Raw genomic sequence first — 21,251 nt, 5'->3', positions numbered from 1 at the left:
ATTGACGTGGATTTCTAGGTTTAGCTTCACAGTTCGACGTCATTCAAGCTTCTTTTTCCGTGAAATCCATTTCAATTAAACCCTAAGTCATACTAGATGTCCATGGCAGCCTTAATTTGGATTGAAATGACAAACTTAATCCGTCCACATGATAGTCATGTGAGTTTGTTTAACAGTAGATTAACGAAAGTTTAGGTTTGAACCTCAATTGCTAACGGGACTCACTATGAGAGTTTAATTAACAACTTTTCACCACGAGAGTTACAATGAAAATATTGCATCACAACATGAACAAATTTTTTTTTTGACCATATATTTAATTGTTCAAATAACTAATTATAACTATTGCAATTGAATCGTTGAATTCTATCCCCACTCTTTTTATTTTTTATTTTTTAACAAACCATGTTATGGGGTTGTAGGTGTACCAAGCCTTATACTGAGTTAGCTATAATAATATAATTTAACTTCGTATTTGACGATAATCGAACTTAAAACCTCTGATTCACAAGTGAGGAGAAAAATCGTTGTACTGTAGTGCTCATCCCCAGTATTATCTCTACCAACAAAATGCGTCTCCACTAAAGTAGGCCTGCCAATGAATTGCTCGGCCCCAATGGTGTTTTAAGCTGCAACGCAACAGTTGTTTTGTCGTAGTAAATAATCCAACCCAGCCAGCTTCTCCTCCTACCTTCAACCATTTCCCCAAAAATTATTTTATTTAATTTTTCTCTTTAATTCAACAAAATAGTCTACCTTTTTTCTTGTTCAACCAAGTCTCCTCTTCCGTAGCTGCAGCATACACACATTTCCAAGGCTCTGCAACTACCCCACTTTCCATGTCCATGGCCTCTTCCACAAACCTCCTCCTCTCTCCCTCTCTCTCTTCATCTGCTTCTCCTCTCCTCCCTCTCTTCCTCTACTCTGCCTTGTACCCACCAAGGCAATCACCGAGCTCTCTCTCCTCACCTTGCCCCTAAAACCCTCCAACCCCGACAACTTCTAGTTTTTGTTCAATCAAATCCTGTTTTCTCAGCTGAAGTTTCTGTTTTGGTCCAAATTACAGATGCCCATTTCAAATTTGCTCCAATTCTCTTGGAAAAAGCAGTCAAGGCAATGTCTTTGTGCCCCTTTGGGCTTCCAAGCTGATACCCAGTTGTATTGAGTAAAGGGTGTTCTGATCTGCCATTGGAGGATCAAAAGGACAGGTTTTCTCATGTACCCAGTTCTTGATTGTTGATCTTCTTCAAAGTCTGAGCAGAAAACTTCATGGTATAGTTACTTAGTGATCAAATTCTGCCTTGTTTGAATAGAATATACCTTCTGATTCTGCTGGGTGTGCTGGGTTCCAGTTTCTGAAGATTATTGAACAAATTGGGTTTGTTGTTTGATCCTTTTGCTACTTATTTGGGGGAATCTTCAGCTGTAAAGTTAGGGCTTTTGATCTGGTTAGGTTTGCAAACCCTAAGATGTTTTATATTCTAGTCATTTTTGTAATATATCAGTCTTTCTTGTTTGTAGAGTAGTTCCAGCTTGGGCAAGATCTATATTATATTTATTCCTAGGATCAAGGTAATAAATAATTGCAAGATTGTAGCCTTTGGCCTGAAAAATACTCCATTGTTACTTTTTAGGCAGCTAAGTGGTTGAGGGTTTGACCCCTTTTGCTATCTTACATTTGGGGCATCTTCTGCTATGTAATTAGAACTTGAAGTAGGTTTCTGGTGTTTCGTTAAGCCGTCTTTGTGCGCTCGGTCAAAATGCCTGGAAACGGTCACTTTTTCGTGGAGTGGAAAGAGCACTTTGTTTCGCAGGAGAGGGGCAACCGTGTGGTTCACTATTTCTTGAAGGATTCTTCTGGAGAATCCATTCTTGCAGTTGTGGGTACTGAGAGGAGTGTTAGGCACATGTTCTATGTTGTTTCTGAGGAGTTTTTGCAAATGCACGGAATCGAGAGCTCCAATAGTGCCAACTTTAAATGGAGGTCAAGAAGGGAAGTCGTGGATTGGCTTACATCTATGCTGTCAAAGCAGCATATTCGTGGAGATCTGTCCGGTATGTGTTCCCACTTTGTAATTTCTAGTTTGTTTTATTGTCCATAAAGTGTATGGTATGTATGCCATTGTCAAGAGAATGCTTTAATTGCTTTGGACATGTAAGAACCATAACAGCTTTTGTGACACAAGGATTTTGATTTCCCTCTTGCAATCCAGCATGAATCACTAGTTTAAGTGCCGGATAGAAAAATATTAGATAGGTTTTACCACTATGAATTTCTGTATAGAGGTTGTTATTAAGAAATTCAATCTTAATACCTAATAAGCTTATTCTTTTTGATGTATTTGCTAGAAACGAGGGATTTGTATAACTGGAAAATTATGATTGTAATACAAATTTTTTTTATTTTTTATTTATTTTTTGTTTTTTATTTTTTTTTGGTTGACAGAATCACCCCAACATGATTCGTCACAAGCGTCAGGGAGTCCCGAATATCCAATGAAAGGAGTTAATGGTCCCCAGGTACCCAATAACTTGGTATCTTTTTGTTGTTTTCCTATATGAGTATTGATTCTGTTCTTGTGATACTTTCAAATTTTGCCTGCAATATTGACTCTGCAACCTGTTTATCAGGGCCGTCTTTCAAAGACCTTGAAGGGACGCAATCCGGACATTGTTTGGTCAGGTGTTGCATGTGCATGTGGTAAACAGCTCAAGCATTTCCCTGCATTCTGTAGGGATGGAACTACAATAGCGGTAAGGATTTAACTGTCAAAGTATGCAGCTGTACAAGGCATAGCTCTCATTGCTTAAACTCTTAAACCTACATGAAAGTCACATTAAATTTGTAGACCGATATTCCTGGAATAATTTCTGTGACATTACATATTTGAAAGATGATTACTTTGCCATTTACGATATAGCACATCCTCCAGATGGGTGCTTGAGAGACATTGCATTGGAGTAATCAATCATTTGTCTCAAGTTTCGAAGCTTATATAGAAGATAAAGAAAATATTGTCTTTATTTTGTTACAGTGGACTATGGTTGCGTTTAATAACGATGATTGAGCATACGTCCCAGTTATGTGGTAGTGACACTAGTTTCCTCTTGATGTTACATGTTTCATTTGCTTCATAGCCTGTCAAATTTGCACTTTGTTCACCTATGATATATTAATGCATGAACATCAGAGGATTTAGTTCAAAGACTAATCACCAAGGTATTTGGTTGAAGTTTGCCTTGATGTGTACATCTTGGTCAGGTCAAATCACTAGTAACCACTTGCATTCTGTCGACAATGGAATTGACATGCTACTCTGATTTTTTCTGTTAGCTGTAATTCTTTTCTCTGATTGTTTTGCTTTTCCCTTTGCATCCAGATTAAGTCCTTTGTCTTTGTCATGGCAAAGGGCGAAAATCACTATGTTGCTTATGTGGAGGATATGTATGAAGACAAGAGGGGTCAAAAAAAGGTCAAAGTGAGGTGGTTTCACCGTAATCAGGAAGTCAAGGGGTTAACTCCTGTAAGAAATCCTCACCCAAAGGAAGTTTTCATCACGCCATATGTGCAGGTCATTAGTGCAGAATGTGTTGATGGTCCTGCAACAGTCTTAACTCGTGAACATTATGAAAAATGCTTAGCTGTGTTTCCTCAGGCTTTGTTGGCCAGAGTACATTGCTGCTGTAGACAGTTTAGAAGTAACAAGGTGAAGCCATTTGATTTGAGTAAAATGCATGGCTATTTTGACCAGCCAATTCTCTCTTGTTTGGGTCTCGAAGTTTCAGAAAAATCTGAGTTTATAACTGATAGCTTGATTGCGGAAGAAGATGAATTGGGTCCAAGTGACTATGTAAAGCGAGGGTCTAAGAGGACTAGAAGTGGAAGGCCATGTCAGTGGTTTGCAACTGGCCGTTCAAGAGCAAGAAGTTCTAGTAGAGGTAACCAGATGATGACATATAGACCTCAGAACACAAACTGTGGTTTGCTAGACAGGCGGTTGTTTTCCATGAAGCTTGTTGATTGTCAGCCTTGGTATACCCCACTCTTTAAGGTTGATGAAAAGATAGAATTGCTTTGCCAAGATAGTGGCATTCGAGGCTGCTGGTTTAGGTGTACAGTGTTGCAGATAACACGAAAACAAATGAAAGTCCAATATGAGGATTTGCAAGACGAGGAAGCAAGTGGCAATCTTGAGGTATGCTTAGCCACTGATACTCCCTCTTCTATGTCTATTATTTGGGTTGAACTCTAAGTTGTGGTGTAAAACGGTGACATCATGTCTAACGTAGGTACTCGGTATCTGGCTTAAGTTAGGTACACAAGACACACATCCAAGATTCTGTTTTAATCAGCTATTTATTGTAATTCCAATTTAAATTACATGTTTCCTCTTCTTTCTTTTGGTACTGTCCTGCATTTTGAGACGCAATCTAGCATGTTTAGATTTTAAAGTGTGCGTATCTCTCTGTCTACAATGTCAACTCTTGAGCATCTCCTTTTTGCGAACTCTGAACTCTTACCCTGAAATGTAAGCTAACGTATGATGGTGTGTCTTGAACACTACCGGTTTCACTGACCCTTAATTTAACCACTTGCTAGCTGTTGACATAGTCCACATGTATGTGATTTAAACCTTTTTGAATCAGTCAGTTTTCGTGCAGGCTCATGTTCTCAGTTTGTGGTTATAGTTTAGAAAGATGGTCCTATTTTTGGGTGTTACAGGCATTTCGTAATGATAGATGCATGAGTTTGTGCATTGCAAATTTTCTTCCTCTTTTCCTGTAGGCATTGGATAGATTGGACCACATTAACTCGTGTTCTCTGAGCGATTATTCTGTTTATTCTTCATTTCTTTTGGCTTCTGAACTGTGATTTGAAGGCCTGACCCACACTCTCCAATTTGTAGGAATGGATCCCAGCTTTTAGATTGGCTATGCCTGATAAGCTTGGCATAAGGTGTCTAGGCCGCCCAATGGTCCGGCCAACCCCTCCTAAGGAACAAATGGGCCTTGCCCTTGAGGTTGGGGTTGCAATTGATGCATGGTGGAGCGATGGCTGGTGGGAAGGGATTATAGCTGGAGTTGGCAGCTGTGCTGACACCTTTCAAGTTTTCATTCCTGGTATGAATAGAAACGGGATCTAGTTTTTTCCCTGCATGTTCCTGTTACATATTTTTCCTATTTTTCTTAGTTCCTTTGTTTGCACGTAATTTCTTTGGTGGCATCAGGTGAAAGCTTACTCTTGAACATGCACAAAAATGATCTGAGAATATCCAAAGATTGGTTGGGAGACGAATGGGTTGATGTTGAGGTGAAGCCTGATGTACTTTCAGCCATATCTTCAACAACCATCTCATGCACTCGTCCCCTTACATCGTCTGCAGTTGTGAAAGATGTCGACTCTGATGGGTTTGCTTTGTCGTATGTTGAAGTTCCTTCTAGTACTAAACATGTGGAAGAGGAAAAACAGGACTTAGCCGTATCTGCTAGTTTTGATGCTTCTGAAAATATGGACTTGGACAGTGATAGGAGGTCACCGTCATTAAATGACATTGGTACTGAAGATGTTGATGTCAACGATAGTTGTGGTGATGTACAGGATTTCCAAGGTAATGATGTTGATGACAACAAAGATGACAAAATGGCCGAGGGTGACAAAGGCAACAATGGCGGGGGTGATGGCAAAAACAATGGTCATGATGAGGGCCAAGAAGGCATGGAGGTGTATGAAGTTGAAACTGCTGATACTGAACGTGTTGATGTGGGTGACAGTTGTGGTGATGTACAGGATGTCCAGGTTAATGATGTTGATGATGAAAAAGATGACAACAGTGTTGAGGATGACAAACTTGACAACGGTGTTGATGATGGAAAAAACAATGGTCATGATGAGGGCCAAGAAGGCATGGAGGTGTTTGAAACTGCTGTGGAGGGGAGCCCGAAAGCAGTAGAAATCATGGAAGTTAATGATGTTAGTGTTGTTGGTTAATGTTGAAAAGTGTGTCAGCTAGGATGTCTGTAAATAGTTACACTGAGATGTTGGAGAGAAGCTCACTGCATTGTTTGGAGTTGGTGGAGTTCCTGGGTGTACAGTATGAGATTAGAGTCATGATATTTATCTTTTTCTGGTTTTCCACGGTTGTATTAGAATTCAAATTTCGAGTTCCTCCGATTAGGAACGCTTCTCAGCGAGTCGGTTCTTCGATGTTATTGACCACGCTCATGTACTTCTGCTTGTAGCTTGTATCAAAGATTCCGAGGTCTGTTGTAATCTTAAGTACTGTATCTTGGTTCCATGCTGTTTAGGAATGTTAAAGAAAACATGAGAAATGTGTTCGAATAACTATCCGTTTTGAATAATCATAGGGAAGGTAAATTCACATAAGGGTTTGAGCTGGCATGGGCGACATCCATACATTTGATTACGTTTTACTCTTCAAAATCCGCCTATGGATTTCCGTAGCTAGTTACAAAAAAATCCACTTTTATTTTGGACATCCAAGTCGACTTGCAAAAAATCCACTTTTATTTTGGACATCCAAGTCGACTTGGAATAAATATAGATTGGAAAATGAAATGGTATTCATAAAAATATTTGCTTGATTTGAACATCGCTCGTTTACTAATTCATAATCAAAATGGGAGGAATCAAATTGATAAGGGGTCATAATGGAGAGGAGTCAAAATTGGATTCTACTTTCTGGAATCAAAAGATAATTGGTATAGATTTCATATAAATTGTTTATTAATTAAACTGAATCGGAATGAAAATTAGTATAATTACTAAAATGCCTTTAGTTGAAGTAACTTATTTTATATACTATTTTTTTGGTTAAATTTTATACTAATTAATAGAAAAAAAAATGTTAAATGCTTCTATTCACCAAATATTAAGCACAATGAAATTTAATTATTTGATTTAATTTTAATTATTTTTATTGTTATTGTTGAATTTGATATTAAATTGGGCAGCGCATGGTAGTGTTGGGTTAATGCGAAGGCCAATATTCAAATTTTAAAAATAAATGAGGGCATAATGGGAAGAAAAAAATCAATTCCGGTTCCCCAATAACCCAGAGTTCAATTCCCACCTAAATGTAAGTAATTCAATTCCTCCAAATTTTGGAATTGGATTCTTAAATTTGCGTGGGCGCCACCAACTTTTTGATTCCATAATATTTGGTAAACACTGAAGTATCCTTTAACTGGAATTCAATTTCTCATTTTGATTCCAATTACCTTTACGTAAACATGCGTCAAAGATGGTATAAAAAATTAGTACAATAATTAACAAATTATAATCGAAGCCACTGCTCTCCAGATATAAAATTTGTATCCAGAAAAGGCCTTATCTCCTCCAAGCTGAAAGACTTCAACCATTGCACCCTCCCTCTTCTTTCTGCTCCTCTGCCCCTGCATTCGTATTCTCCGAAATCCACAGTCCTGTCGACGCAAAACTTGCAGCTTTAGAAACAATAGAGAGAATCTAAGATGAACATTGTTAAAAGAGTTTTTCGGGGAAGGGGTTATATATACTTCTGCCTGGATGGGTGGTTCCAGTCGCTCCACCCCGGCGGAGTTATTATATCATCGAAATGACAGTAGGAATACACCGTTCTTGAGTAATTTCCCCAAGCTCTTCCCAAGTAGATGTAACCAGTCCCGATGATTTTGCAGTTTACAAAAGAGAATCCTGTGTCTTCATTCGGCGAGTCCCTGTGATGAGCCGCTATTGCTCCCGAGTTCTGAGCCGTTGATTGAATGACACAGTCCTGGTAACAGGGGCCAAATTCAAGCATTTAAGTTTCGCAAAGAAACTTGGGGAGCAAGTTACGGAAATGCTAGGCATTCGGTGTTCTATTTTTACCTGGTAGAGTGATCTTGATCTGCCAAAAATGAAGTCCACACTTCCTTGAATGTGACATCGGTAGAAGTAGTGAGATCCAGTGTCGTCCAAGAGTGTGTCCTGGGTCCCCAAAACCCGAACTCTGTAGAACATGGCTTTGTCACCGGCAACTCTAAGAGCCACTGCTTGCATTCCATATCCTCCAGGCACTGCAACCACTGAGTTCTGCAATAACCACTTAAAATTGCAGACCAACTACTTACCAAATGCTGTAATTTTTTCCATTCAATTTATATGTGCATCATCGTGTGAAAAGTAAAAACCCGTGTTCGTTATTAGTCATTACCTCGAAGGTGATCCCAGTTGCGCAAAAGTAATCGGCCTCTATGGCTACAGAAGCAGTTCTGTAAGTTCCCAGTTCGAAACCAATGCCGTCCTTATCGGATGCCTTGTTGTTCCAAGTAATCACAGTTTCAGAAGTTTGATTCTGATTGCCAATAAATGATATGTATGGCTTCGAAATCGGTACAAGTACCTTCTCTCTGCGCAAATTCACAAGACAACAAATAATAATGTAAAAATTAATTTTTGAGAAGCAAGTTACAATGGTATATGGGTAGTTTTTTTTCTCCAATAATTTTTTTGGGTACAGTTTTTAGGAAGAGACCACCACTAAAAGCATATGTAACTTCCACTACTACCCACGTAGCTCAACTGGTTTTAAACTGACCCCTCCAAAACACTAGAAACTGTCAAAAAAATGCAAGATCTGAAAATTCTTTGGGGTTTTTTTGTTGAAGTGAAATGTTTTTTTAACAGTGAAAAGAATTTACAACGAAGATCCTCGAGGGATGAGTGATAGTTTGTTTGCATGCAATGAGTGAAATGTTATTTGATCAGACAGACCTGTAAATTCCAGGAAGAATGTAAATTTTGACTCTTTCTGTATTTTGTTCCGGAACCATATCAACTGCTCCTTGAACTGTTAGTGAATTTCCTCCTCCATTTTTGTCGACCACAATGATCCGGCTTCCATTAACGTGTTCTTCTCTTGTGTTCAGCCCCAACTTATGGTCATCCACCTCCAAATCATCCCAGCTGATATAATTCCTTGCATACGCTTCGCCTTGCGAGAACCCGACCTCAATGCAACCCAAGAACAGCAACACAAAAACAACAACAAAAACACTCCAGACACCCAATTCCATGACACCCTCACAGGTTATTCTCCGTCCCAAACCGCTTCGAAAATACGAGAATCAAAACTAAGAAATACATGAAAACAAGAAAACCGCAGCGAGATGTGTGTTGTTTGTTGAAGTTTCGAAGATTTGTTTGGGTTTTTTGGAGTTGGGGAGGAGTGAATGAAAGAGGTGAAGATAATAAATGAGGGAGCGTGGGGTGTTGCCGCTTGTGTTCCTTGTCAAATATTAAGAGCAGCATAAGAACAAGAATCATAGGATATAAAAAATTAAAAAAAAGAAAGATTTAATATGGAATTTAAGGATCACACACACACACAAACACAACAGATCACAGATACCTGTGGAGAATTTAAGGTCGGAGGAATTTAAAGAAACTTGGGTCAGTCATCAAACTTGTGCTAAAAGCAAAACAGAAACTTAAGTAAAATAATTAAATGGGGAGTTAATATTTTGATTGAGCTTCTAATTAGGTGGGTTATAATTTACTTAGAAGATAAAACGATCTTTAACTGAAGAAGCCAAAGAGCGGTTATGCTTTCTTAGATGATCTATTGAAACTGAAAAAAATGAAAAGGTAAAAAAATGCCAACTGAGTTGTTGAATGGAATTTGATAATATATATAGATATATAGGTGTATATAGAGGTAGCTGTAGCCTGCAGTCTCTTTGCATGAGCATTTGAGTAAAATGGTTAAAAGGTTCAGAGATTGGTCACACGCATAGAGCAGTTCATGCACGTTATACACCCACGTCAAATTATAGACTTGCAATTTTATTTTTCCAAAACTGCGCACGTAATTAAATTTTAATATCATTTTCCTGAAATCATAGGTAAAATAATTGACTACTTGCATTCTCTTGCTAACAAAATGATGGGTCTTTATTAGGAAGGCGTTAGAATCTTACTATTGTTAATTAAATTGATGTTGAAGTTTAATATGTGCAAGCTATGTTGAGGGGCAGGAAAATCGAATGCAAGAGTGAATGCTCTTAACCAAATAAGCAAGCTCTTTGTAAAGTCTAAGCCTTGTCAAAGCTAATTTCTTTCTAGCCTTCAAATTTTAGCTATGTTATTAATAAATGAGTTTGGAGTTACGGCAGAGACACTAAAGTAACAATAATTACGAGCCGTCCAAACTCTTATTTTAACTTTTTAAGTCTCAAGTATTTCATCTGTCTTCATGTGGGTCCATTTTAAACTCCATTTAGTGTACTTTGCGAGAATGTTATGCGTCATATCAGCTGGTAACATAAAAATCGAAATTGCAACTATAATGATTTGGTGATTAAATTTAGTAAAGTTTTTCGTGAACAAAGTTTTAAATTTTGTAAGTCTATGAAGGATGACGAGTTCAAACTTGAGAAGTCTTGCAATGTTAGAAGGAGAAGTTTTACAATTGATCAATAAGAGCGGTGTACTTCTCTTGGTAATATACTATAGCAATTACTTCAACTGTGTCCATGCAACAAGAAACAATAGGAATGGATAACTTGTTCCATATTTTGTTGTCATTTCCATTGTGACCAGACCATAAGCCTTGAAGTTGAGTAGCTCTGTCTCTCTCACTCACACACAGTCGCTCACTAACGACCAATGAGTTTGTTGGTAACTTTGTCAAGTATGCACATGGGATGATGATCCACAAGTATCTGTGCTACTTCAGTTCTGCCTTTCAATTCGAAACACCATTTCGAGAAATATGGATATGGATATGATGAAAGCTCTAAACTCGCTTTTAAAAGTAAACCCGAACTCATGCATATTCTTGGATTTATTTTATTTTATTACACACTAATCTATAGAGCTTTTAGTTTAAATATCAAATCCGAAAGGAATTTAAGCTAAAATACCATACTTGTGGCTTAGGTACTAGTTGAAAAAAGCCAACAACCTTTGAATAAGAATTCAGGCTTGTTTGCAATGTTTTGTATTCATCAGAATCGTCACCTATACTCAATAAGGGTGTTCAGCAAAACGCTTTTGCATGCTACAAACGTAAAATCTGTTTGGAATGATTTCTAACACAGCTAAAAGCGATTTGACAACAAAAAAAAATGCTTCTATATCCTTTTGACAGAAACATTAAGAATTTAGAAAGGAAATCTAGCTAGGTAACTAGTTTAGAATTACTTGGAAAAAGCATGCATTTGAAATATTAAGGACCAAAAGCAATATTTGGCAATATATTCCAAAATAAATATTTTTCCTATTTTCTTCAAAGGCCTATAAACTGATGAACCCACGTTCCAAAACTCTTTTAACAAAAAAAAACCACCAAGACGTGACCTCTAAGTCTTTTAACCAAGCTTAATTAATTTAGAATGTGTTTGAGTTATTATTTAAACTTTGAGCTTCAAAGGGAAGGAAGCCCAAATGAGCACAATAAAGAAGGTTTGCCCGAAGCCTAGAGTCAAGCCAAGGTCATCCATCTCAAGACAAAATGACGGTCCTCATTAAATGTAAAGACTAGGTGCTTACAAAAGAAGTGACAACGGATGGAAATCCACCTACTTTTGGCCCAAAAGTACATTTGGATGGCAGACCATGCAAAAATGCTAATGATTCATTACCCTTCAGTTACTTTCGGGTAAGAACAGAAAAAACACAGTTGGGTTAATTCGTCTATAAAAGGGGAAAGAAGGCCCAAAGACAATGACACTCAACCAATCAAACAAACAAACATACAACTTGTCTCTCAGTCAAGCAAATACTCAGAAAGCTGTGCTTTGTCTAGATTCTGCACCCTTTCAGCCTTAGATTTCCCATAGAAAGACATCTTTTGTCTATGTAAAAACTTTGCTACCTTCCCCAAATGTTGTTGTATCGATTCTCTTGTGTAAACTTGTTTACCCCTTATCCTTCTTTATTACTCAACCCTTTGTAACTGCAAAGAAAAGAGATTGCAAGACGCTTTAACCTTGCTCGACAAGGTGAAATCATGTCCGACTCTCTTTGTTTTTGCCTTTCCATTAATAGATGTGGTGTTATAATGTATCCCTCAATACATATGAAAGTCATTTTCGATCTCCTGATGATCCAAAGTTCTACTAACTCTCAGATCCGGTTCATTTAGCACTTTTACTATCATAAAAGTAAATGAAACTAATGCCTTGATTAGATCTGAACCCCTCCCCTTTAAAAGCATACAAGATAAGCAAAAGTCCTTGATCTCAAGGCATAGAAAAGAACTTAATGTGGACCTAACCCATCCATGACAATCCTTTGATGATGAGAAGTAAGAATAACTTGGGGCGCAAGTAATTGGCTTAAATACACTCATTCTACATCTGCCATACAGATATGGTAGTGGCACGTCTCAACACTTAGTTAGTTTTAATTGCGAGCCTCACGGCCTACATCTAAGGCCCGACAAAGGCACCTTTCAGAACTAACTCTGTCTTCTTCTTGCAGCTCGACAAGCAAGCGAGAGCCTGACAGTCAACCAAAGTGTCAACTCCTCGGGGAGCTGTGTGCTCGAGCCAGGGACCATTCCCAGCGAAATTCCTGCCCGAACATAATTTTGGCACGCTCGATGGGATTAAATCTTGTATGCCAAGAAGACGAAGGAAAGAACAAACCTTCAGGTGGAAAAAAGAACTGAAACCACCTTAATACATGCCAAGATCTAACATGGCAAATCTCCCCAAAGACTTGCAAGGATCTGTCCTAATGGAAAGCCCGACTCATTCTGAGAAATCATGAGGGAAGGTCACAAATGAAGACTTATAAGCTACCATGATGGCTGTCATATAAAGCATGGAGAGACACTCTCTAGAAACGAGAGAAGAGGTTAGTAGACTCTGTTCCTTAATAAGACATCTACAAAGAAGGCTGGACCTGGAATATTTTACCCTAGAAAATGATCGACGATGAGAGAAACCAGCCTTGTGGAAGAGCCAGTTATTTTGTTGTTTCCTTTACTTGAAGAAAAGAGGAACAAATGGAAAAACAAAGAAGGATCCGAAATGGACCAGCCAGTATTGGAAGAAATTTTAGAGGCAGAGTTGCTCGACCCCTTATTCCCACTAAATAATAGGGGGAAAAGCGGGCAAGAAAGAACAAAGTATGGAATGCCCTAGTTTATCGGGGAATCCAGCGGGAAGGGAGAGTATACAACTACGGACAAACCACCTCCTTATAGGCCACCACTATTGGCTAAAAGGGGAGGGGATGTCAAGTGGAGGCAGCCCGAATCAAGAAGGGAGGCTTCATCGGGTAATGACTTTAGCCTGAAGGGGGGAACTCTCCATACCCCGCCTAATAATACAGCCAACCAACAACTTAGAGATGAGTTGGCTGAGTTAAGAAAGATGATGGTAAGAAATGCCCAGCCACAAACTTACCCACTGTTTGGAATCACTTATCAAAAGCCCTATCCGGAGTATATTGATGAGCAGAATCCTTTCCTTCTCAATTTCAAGATGCCCGCGTTCCCAACATTCAGTGGAGAAGATAGTAATGTGTCTTCCAGGGATCACATATTCAAGTTCTCCAACCACTGTGTAGCATTTGAAGACAATCCCAACTATAAGTTGAGGTTGTTCGGGAACTCATTGGTAGGCTTAGCATCTCAGTGATACTCTTTATTGCCCCCAAATTCCATTGCTAACTGGGGGCAAATGGAGATGGCTTTCCACGATAAGTTATATAGGATGGAACCAGAAATGACCATCAATGATCTAGCTGAAGTTAAACAATACGAGCATGAATCTACTGAAGACTTCATTATGAGTTTTAGAAGAACGAGGATGAGATGCCAGTTTCTCGTCAACCATGTCCAGCTTATAGCTATTTCTCAGAAAGCCTTGACACTACCCTTGAGGAAGAAGTTTTATGATGCACAGTTTAATGAGCTTCAAGACTCTGCGGCCACTAAGTATGAGAAGTTGTTGTTTGAGGAGCAGCAACTAAAGCACTCCTCTAAAACACCACCTTTCTACAAAAGTAAAGCCACCGTTCACCAAGTGGAATTTGAGGGAGAGCCAGAAAGAGATGATGGTCAAGGGAGAATAGTAATGGACATGTGTGCAGTAGAGATGACCACTCCTTTTAAACCCTTAATGGTCAAATGATTGGTCTAGCCGGTCAAGGATTAGAAGATAGTAATGAACAATGGTGGATTTGTTCATATGAAACCCCCAAAACACCAGAGCTATTCTTTTGACTTGACCAAGGCCGCAGAGATTTATGAAGAATTGGTACGGGCAAGAGTGATTATGCCTAACAACACCAAAAAACTGCCTAAGCATGTGGAATTAAAAGGAAAAAAGTATTGCAAGCTACACTACACCTTCAATAACTCCATCACTAATTGTGTCCAATTTAGAGATTGGATATAAGATCTCATCATTAAAGAGAAGTTGCTATTGGAAAAACCTTAGGCCAACATGATGATTGACACGGATCCCTTCCCAGAAGCTCCTATAAACATGGTCAACCTAATGTGGACCAAGAAAGAAAGAGGGAAAGCCACTTGGGAAGTGGGAGCAGAATGAAGGGTCCACAGAGGAAACTCTCAAAATACCCGAAAAATCCAAAGCAAGCCATAAAAGAAAGACTTTTACTATTAAAAAGTTCAAAAAATAGAAATTAAAAAAGAAGAAGATTTCATTCCATTTCATAAAGGGGTTACAGGGATCTTAATCTAATAACTTTACATTTTCGGCAAGAGCAACTACTCTAGAGAAGTAAGTTTGCATGATGGTGAAAATCTGCCATGGTTCTCCTAGGTACCCTTTGGTATGTGGGACGGGACGGAACAGAGTGGGACAAGGCGTTCCGTCCCACGTTTGGTGCGCCTAAAACGGGTGGAACGAGCTGTTCCACGGAACGAGTTTTGGGTGAATTTTCGTTCCACCTCACCCCCTGGAACGACTTGTTCCACATCCGTGGAACGCAAAATTATAACCTTTCCGTCTCCTTCTTCTTCCTCCTTGTTTTCATCCGATGGCATCTTTGCTCCCACTCCGTTCCGTTCCGTCCTGTCCCGTCCCGTCCCGTCCCGTCCCGTCCCATTCCTTTCCGTCCCGTCCCGTCTGCATACCAAACGATACCCTAAATACATGTTGCTGTTCACAAGTTGGACGCTGGAATCCTCAACCTCCTGGGAAATCTTTTTCATCTCTTCTACTTTTTGGGAGATGTGGTTGGTAAGGGTCACTTTCTCAGCTTTAAGAGAAGACAACTGCTCCTCCAAGCGTTGGATTTCAAAGTCAACCACTACAATCCTTTCTTCCATCACTAACCCCTCCTCCACCAATTGTCGAAGCACGGTTGTACTCTTTACATGTTTTTCTTGAAAGCATTTCACTTGGTTTGCTGCCCGATCCGCCTTCTGATGCTGGTCCCTTAGTACCTGCAAATTCTTAAAGAAATTCAGAAAAGATTTATACTAAACCTGGGATAATAACTAAGCTTGGTACAACTCAATAAGGGTCTTCTCTGCGACATAGAGGGTTTTAAGACTGAAGGAAGCTGTAAAGTCCTTTTTCATCCAATCCTTGAAGATTTGACGAACATGCTAAAAAGAAGGAAATTCTGAGGATGTTGAAGGTGACTGCAGTTTGGTTTTGATTTGCCCAAATTTCTTTACTAAGGCAGGCAATGATGATGTAGGTGACATAGAAGGTTCATTTCTTGCACCTTCAATAACAGAAGGGGTAACATCAGCTAGAGAAATAGGAATGATCGCAGAAGCAGGAGCAGGAATAGGTGTAGGAATGGAAGTAGTCACTGCAGTAGTCTTGGCTCATTTTTCAGGCCTCGGGGTGGAGGCGCCTGAACCCCCAGAAACCGAAGGAGAGCGTGGAAAATCTCTCTTACGAACCAAGCGTGGTGGAGAGTTGCCCGAGCCTTCTTCAGAACCCTGTTGCAACCAAAACAAATGTTTTAAAAAAAAAGAATTCACAAGACAAATGAGGACAAGGTAAATCTACTTGAGTTAAGTTCGGAGCCTTGGAAGGAGGAGGAGTTACTACAATTGATTGCTAGGGAAGATTGTCATGGCTAACTAAGGGAGGAAAAGCTGTGCTTGAACTTTCAACAAAAACCTATAAATAACAGAAGCAAGAATAAAGTCAATAATAGGTTTTGAAGAAGAAAAGCAGAAAGTCTAAATAATAATATACCTGAGGAAGAACCTGAGATTGGGACACAGACACTTCAAAGACTTCGGGTACATTAGTAGGAGCTGCCCGCGAGACTTGCGGATTAGCCACCCCTGAAACCACGAGAATCTCAGAGATTATGGGCTCCCCAAAAGTAGAAACTGGTGTTTGATGAAATTCCTGTACTCGAAAAGGCTGGAAAAGATAAAAAATGATGAGTACAAAGAAGAAGGATACTTGGTATGAAAGTGTTAGGAGAAAACACTTACCGAGTCACTGTTGTCCTCTACATAATCCGTCACCTTCCTAGTGGAATGAACAAAATGGGAAATTGGAGTTACCTCAAAGGGAATAGATTTTGCTCGAAAATGAGGAGTTTGCTTCTATTGGGGTAAGGGAGAAGAAGCCTTGGGTGGTGAAATCTTTTCTGCCTGAATCTTCTATTACAGACGGTCATGCATAGAGTTACAAAAGGAGAAAAGGGAAAAGGGAGAAATTCGAAGAAATAAGCAGGCTATACTTCTAACTCTTTAAGGATAACATCTTGTTGTTTTTTGGCTATTCGCTGCATTTCCATGCCCAAAGGCTCATCCTTTGAGAGAAAAGGAGGTTTTTTGGATGCCGTTGGTCCTACGATGCAAGAAAATTAAGTTGATAACAAGGCTTTTTGGATGCCGTTGGTCCTACGATGCAAGAAAATTAAGTTGATAACTCTCAGGCATAAAATACAAACGGAAGATTGGGGCAAAGGGCACTTACTGGAGGCTTTCCGTTTCTGCCTACCCGCTATGGGAACAACAACAGTAGAAGGATTTGTAGCAAAAACAGCTTTTATGGACTTGGAAGTTTGGGCTCTTGTACTCTTCCTGGTTGGGGTTGCCTGGTTGGGTTTAGGCTGTTTTTCAGGCTTAGAGTTCAAAGTTTCTACCATAATTGTCCGTGCCCTTTTGGGTGCTCAAATATGTACTTCAGACTCCCCTTCAACCTCCAAGTCTCTAAATAGCTCAGAGATATATCCACCTTCTCCAACCTCTCGTCGTTTGGCCTCAGCTGCAGCTACTTGAAGGATTAGGGTGTCGGTGAATTCTTCCTTTGACCTAACGTCTGCCATTTTTGTAGTCTATTGGGTTGCGAATGTTAGAGAAAAGGAAAGAATAAGGGGTTAAAGAAAGATAGACTCATAAGATTTTCATAGAATATGGATCGAAAGAACAGGAAGTACCTATCAGAAGAAGTTGGTTCTTTTGATAGACCGTTTCCTTCTAATTCTTGAGTTCACCTGAGCCAGGATATGATCTAAGAGATAGTTGGTTAAAGAGACGATCGTGAGCCTCCCGTAAGTCCCTTCTGTACTTCTTGATCCATTTAGCCTCCCACTAAGTGGATAAAGTCGAGGTGCATTCAAAATTAAGGGCCAAAGGCTTGCGAGCAACTTTGCTTATAACTTCAAGGCTACGACGGGCAGCTCGGAAGATGTCTTTATGAGGGGAGTATAGGCGATAAGAAGTACCACAATGGACAGAATAAAAAAATAGGACTGGAATGGCCTGCCTAAAGCCTAATTGCCTATTGCAGAAGTTGGGATGATAAACCTCCAGCCCGCGATCATAACGATCACTGCGAACTCCTCAGGCCAAGTCTCGTGGTTGAATACAACTGATAAATTCTTCTCTATAAATGGGATTAGCATCTTCTCCAAAGGCATTTTGGAAGGCTTGATCAGGAAATTAGGGATATCTTCTGAGAGTAGACGTGCCCCACTCCAAATCTGCCTGAGTCTAGCAAACTCTGAAGAAATAGAAGTAGGTAAACACATAATGATATGTGGGAGTAGCTTCGGCCAGGATTCGGGCAGGGGCCACACCTTCGGGGAACTCCAGGTTAGCTGCCCGAAACTTTGGAAAGTACCATTGTAGCTATAGTTGGATCATCCAGATTGGACCGTTAAGGTTGGTCTCAAACGGTTCACCCCAAGTCATCTCGAAAAAGAGATGGTAGAAATGAGAAAGAAAGAAAGAGCCCATAGCGACATCATCAAAATTATGAAAAACTTCTACTAAGGGGATCCATTTGACCTTCACTCCCTTAGATTTGTTGGGGAATGCATGATAGGAGCATATTTAGGCGACTTACTTAGCTTATTTTCGTGCATCTATGTTGTTAATTCATAGTTGTTTTAGTAGTTTAAGCCATTTTCGTGTGTTTTTAGGTTCATATGGCTAAGGAAGCAAAAAGATGCATTTTGGAGCATTTTGGAGCAAAATTGGGCTTGGAATGGATAGCATATGCTTGGAGCCAAAGTGTTGGACGAATTTGAAAGCCTTGTATGCACTTTGGACATAAAACAAAGGGCCTAGCCCAATCAAACAATCCTTTGAGCCATGCAAAACCTCTAGCCCAATCAACAACCCTTAGCCACATGCATTCACATGCATCACAACCCCAAAACCATCAAGAAACACCCATTGCCGTGCCTTGCACTCCCCCTTGCATTTTCAGCCATTCCACTTCATCATTACACCACCTTCTCCATCTTTATTCCACATGCATTCATCATAATTCACCCTAGCTACCACCATTCACACACACATGCACTTACTCTTTCATCATTGCACCACCAATTCAACACATGCATTCACACACCAACAACAACTCAATGCCGTGCATTCCCAATCCCTTTCCAGCATTTCACATGCATTTCCACCTTCCTACTTCATCATTTCAGCCACATATTCACCCACATGCACTTTAATCATTCAACACATGCATTCACACACCAACAAAACTCAATGCCGTGCACTCCCATTGCCTTTCCAGCTCCCTGTTGCATTTCCAGCACCAAAACATGCACTCACATGCATTTTCAGCACCAAAACAGCATTCACATACAAGTCCACACACCTTGCCGTGTATTCCCTTGCCTTTCCACCAACAACCTAGCTGTTTTTCCATCATTATTTCATCCACATGCACTCTCAATCATAACAGCCACATTCACTCTTAAACAATCATCCACATATTCTCCCATTCCCCCTATAAAAACCCATGCATTCATACACAAAAACACATCTCATTTTCATACACAACACACCTCAAACCAACACAAAAACAGATTCCATTCATCCATTGCCGTGAGTTTCTCCCTTATAATCCAAACACCACTACTCTTCCATTTCAGAAAATCATCCATTCACACACACAAACTCCCTTTTGTGCCGTGCCTTCCCCATCAATCCATTCTTCCATCTCCAACCACTCCCCACTCCATTCCACATACACCTAAAGCCCTAAACATCTCCTTAGACCTTGTGCCACAACGAAGAGGAAGAGAAGAGTGCCTAAATGTTCATACAATTCAAGTTTGAGTTGTTGGAATGTTTAGGTGTTTCTTTGATTTCAAAGTTATAATTTAATTCTCTTTGTTTTGTACGTATGAGGAATGGAAGATAAAAGGGCCTAAACGTTCATACAATTCAAGGTTGAGTTGTTGGAATGTTTAGGTGTTTCTTTGATTTCAAAGTTATGAGGAACTAAACCCCCTTTAGCTAGGGGGTGATTCGAAACTATGTTTATATTTGCAATATGAATTGATTAACTTTCGTTGGAATTTCATAAGTTGTGGATTCAATTTGTTTAACCGTTTGATTGATAACTTATTTATGAATGTTTATTAAGAATGCGCGCTTAATTTTCATGCATAAATATGACGCTAGAATATAAGTGAATTTCACCTAATCGTTATGAACTTATATTCACAAGTAGTGGAGGTTGCTTATAAACAATCGCGTTAAATGAATTCTTGGCACTAGTTTCATGCTCATCATAGTAACGAATGCCTCGTCAACACTTATAGTTTTCATAATGCTTAATGATCTTTGATTGTATCTTTATTGTGCTTTTCACGTAAAGGACTTTTGGAGAATGTGGTGAATTGCGTTGCGCTAACCCATCCAATTCATTAACTTAAGGAGAACTTGACGGTTAATTTAAGTGGACCTAATTAACCCGGGGTGTTGAGTTTCATAACTTATCGAAAGACCAACTGAAAATCAATCTTGTATGCAAGTGTAACATGTGTGTAGAAGAACCCCTTGGCTATTCCATCATCCATATTTTCATCACATTCATATTTACATTTTGCCCTTAATTATATTATGTCCATTTAATTTAATATCGTCCAAACACATTTCCCCCATATTTCGTTGAGTCTTAATCATTTGTATTTGTTTTATTTTTGTGTCTTTAAGCATTTGGAGTCATAAACACTTTCAAATTCGTCTAAATCAAGTTCTAGTTTCTGTTGGAGTCAATTTGATTGTTTTAGGCAGTTTGAGTATTTCAAAGCTATTCTGAGTCATAGTAGTCTTGTTAAGAGTCTTTACATTTAGTTTTTGTGTTTTCAAGTCAATTCAAAATAGATTAGCACCCCTAGTTAATCCCCGGTTAGAACGATCCCTACTTACATCATTACTACAATTGTCACAAATAGGGTATAATTTGTGTGCGTATAAATCTAGCATCAATGCATGCTTGTTAAGCCAATATAGAAGGAAGTACATGTGCTCTTGATCTAAGTTGGCATTAGAAGAACCTGCACCAAAGTTGTTCTTCACAAAATGGATAAAACCTTTGAAAGATGTCCTATAACTTTTGAAGGTTGTAGAGTTATATTCTAACTGAAAAGGGGGATGGCCTAATCATGTACCTGAACTCTCAGCAATCGGACGAGAATGGAGGGCCAATCATGAGTCACATCCACGATTCTACCCAAAGGTCGTAGCCCGAAGACTTGTGCCATATCTAGAATTGTCGGAGACATATGGCCCATCTTGAAATCGAAGGTGTTGGTGCCCGAATTCCAGAAAAGAAGAACGGTGGTGAGTAATTCAGGTTTAGCGATAATGGTAGTCTTCGAAAACATTATCAACTCATAAATGCCATTGTTCATCCACTTCCTTTTAAAAATTGGCTCAAGTTTGTTTATCCACTGAACCCAAGCCGGGTCGTTCATCAGAGGAAAACCACGACGATATTGTGACCACTTAGATGAAGAAATGCTTAACTTTGCCGTGAATGGGTTAGGGGTGAACCAA

At 39.4% G+C, this 21,251-nt stretch overlaps 2 protein-coding genes across 3 annotated transcripts; one reads left to right on the top strand and one right to left on the bottom strand.

Annotated features, from left to right (window-relative positions):
• Positions 1–671: 671 nt before the first annotated feature.
• Positions 672–6,343, top strand: LOC137742405 (uncharacterized). Of its 2 annotated transcripts, XM_068482264.1 has the most exons (7): positions 672–1,272; positions 1,635–2,055; positions 2,447–2,520; positions 2,632–2,754; positions 3,381–4,196; positions 4,908–5,121; positions 5,229–6,343. In XM_068482264.1, exons 2-7 carry the CDS (start codon positions 1,761–1,763, stop codon positions 5,987–5,989), a joined length of 2,283 nt encoding a protein of 760 aa, XP_068338365.1. In that variant the 5' UTR covers positions 672–1,272; positions 1,635–1,760; the 3' UTR covers positions 5,990–6,343. The 2 variants fall into 2 exon arrangements, with proteins under 2 accessions (XP_068338365.1, XP_068338364.1); XM_068482263.1 differs by having other exon boundaries at positions 672–2,055.
• A 952-nt stretch (positions 6,344–7,295) lies between these two features.
• Positions 7,296–9,054, bottom strand: LOC137742929 (pectinesterase QRT1-like). The gene is made up of 5 exons (XM_068482864.1): positions 8,753–9,054; positions 8,193–8,388; positions 7,868–8,071; positions 7,537–7,772; positions 7,296–7,443 (listed from the first exon to the last, which is right to left on the bottom strand). Exons 1-5 carry the CDS (start codon positions 9,052–9,054, stop codon positions 7,296–7,298), a joined length of 1,086 nt encoding a protein of 361 aa, XP_068338965.1.
• Positions 9,055–21,251: the final 12,197 nt, after the last annotated feature.

The sequence above is a fragment of the Pyrus communis genome, chromosome 8 (genome assembly GCF_963583255.1).
Source record: "Pyrus communis chromosome 8, drPyrComm1.1, whole genome shotgun sequence".
Taxonomy (NCBI): Eukaryota; Viridiplantae; Streptophyta; class Magnoliopsida; order Rosales; family Rosaceae; genus Pyrus; species Pyrus communis.
Note: the sequence above shows the minus strand (reverse complement) of the source record. Positions and strands in the feature narration are given on the sequence as shown.

Excerpts from the sequence above, each read along its gene's own strand:
- LOC137742405 (XM_068482264.1), top strand. The coding sequence starts at position 1,761 with ATGCCTGGAAACGGTCACTTTTTCGTGGAGTGGAAAGAGCACTTTGTT. Across the intron at positions 2,521-2,631 it reads AAGGAGTTAATGGTCCCCAG|GGCCGTCTTTCAAAGACCTT; the intron begins GTACCCAATAAC and ends CCTGTTTATCAG. Across the intron at positions 4,197-4,907 it reads AAGCAAGTGGCAATCTTGAG|GAATGGATCCCAGCTTTTAG; the intron begins GTATGCTTAGCC and ends TCCAATTTGTAG.
- LOC137742929 (XM_068482864.1), bottom strand. The coding sequence starts at position 9,054 with ATGGAATTGGGTGTCTGGAGTGTTTTTGTTGTTGTTTTTGTGTTGCTG. Across the intron at positions 7,773-7,867 it reads GATCAAGATCACTCTACCAG|GACTGTGTCATTCAATCAAC; the intron begins GTAAAAATAGAA and ends CCCTGTTACCAG. Across the intron at positions 7,444-7,536 it reads AACCACCCATCCAGGCAGAA|GACTGTGGATTTCGGAGAAT; the intron begins GTATATATAACC and ends TTGCGTCGACAG.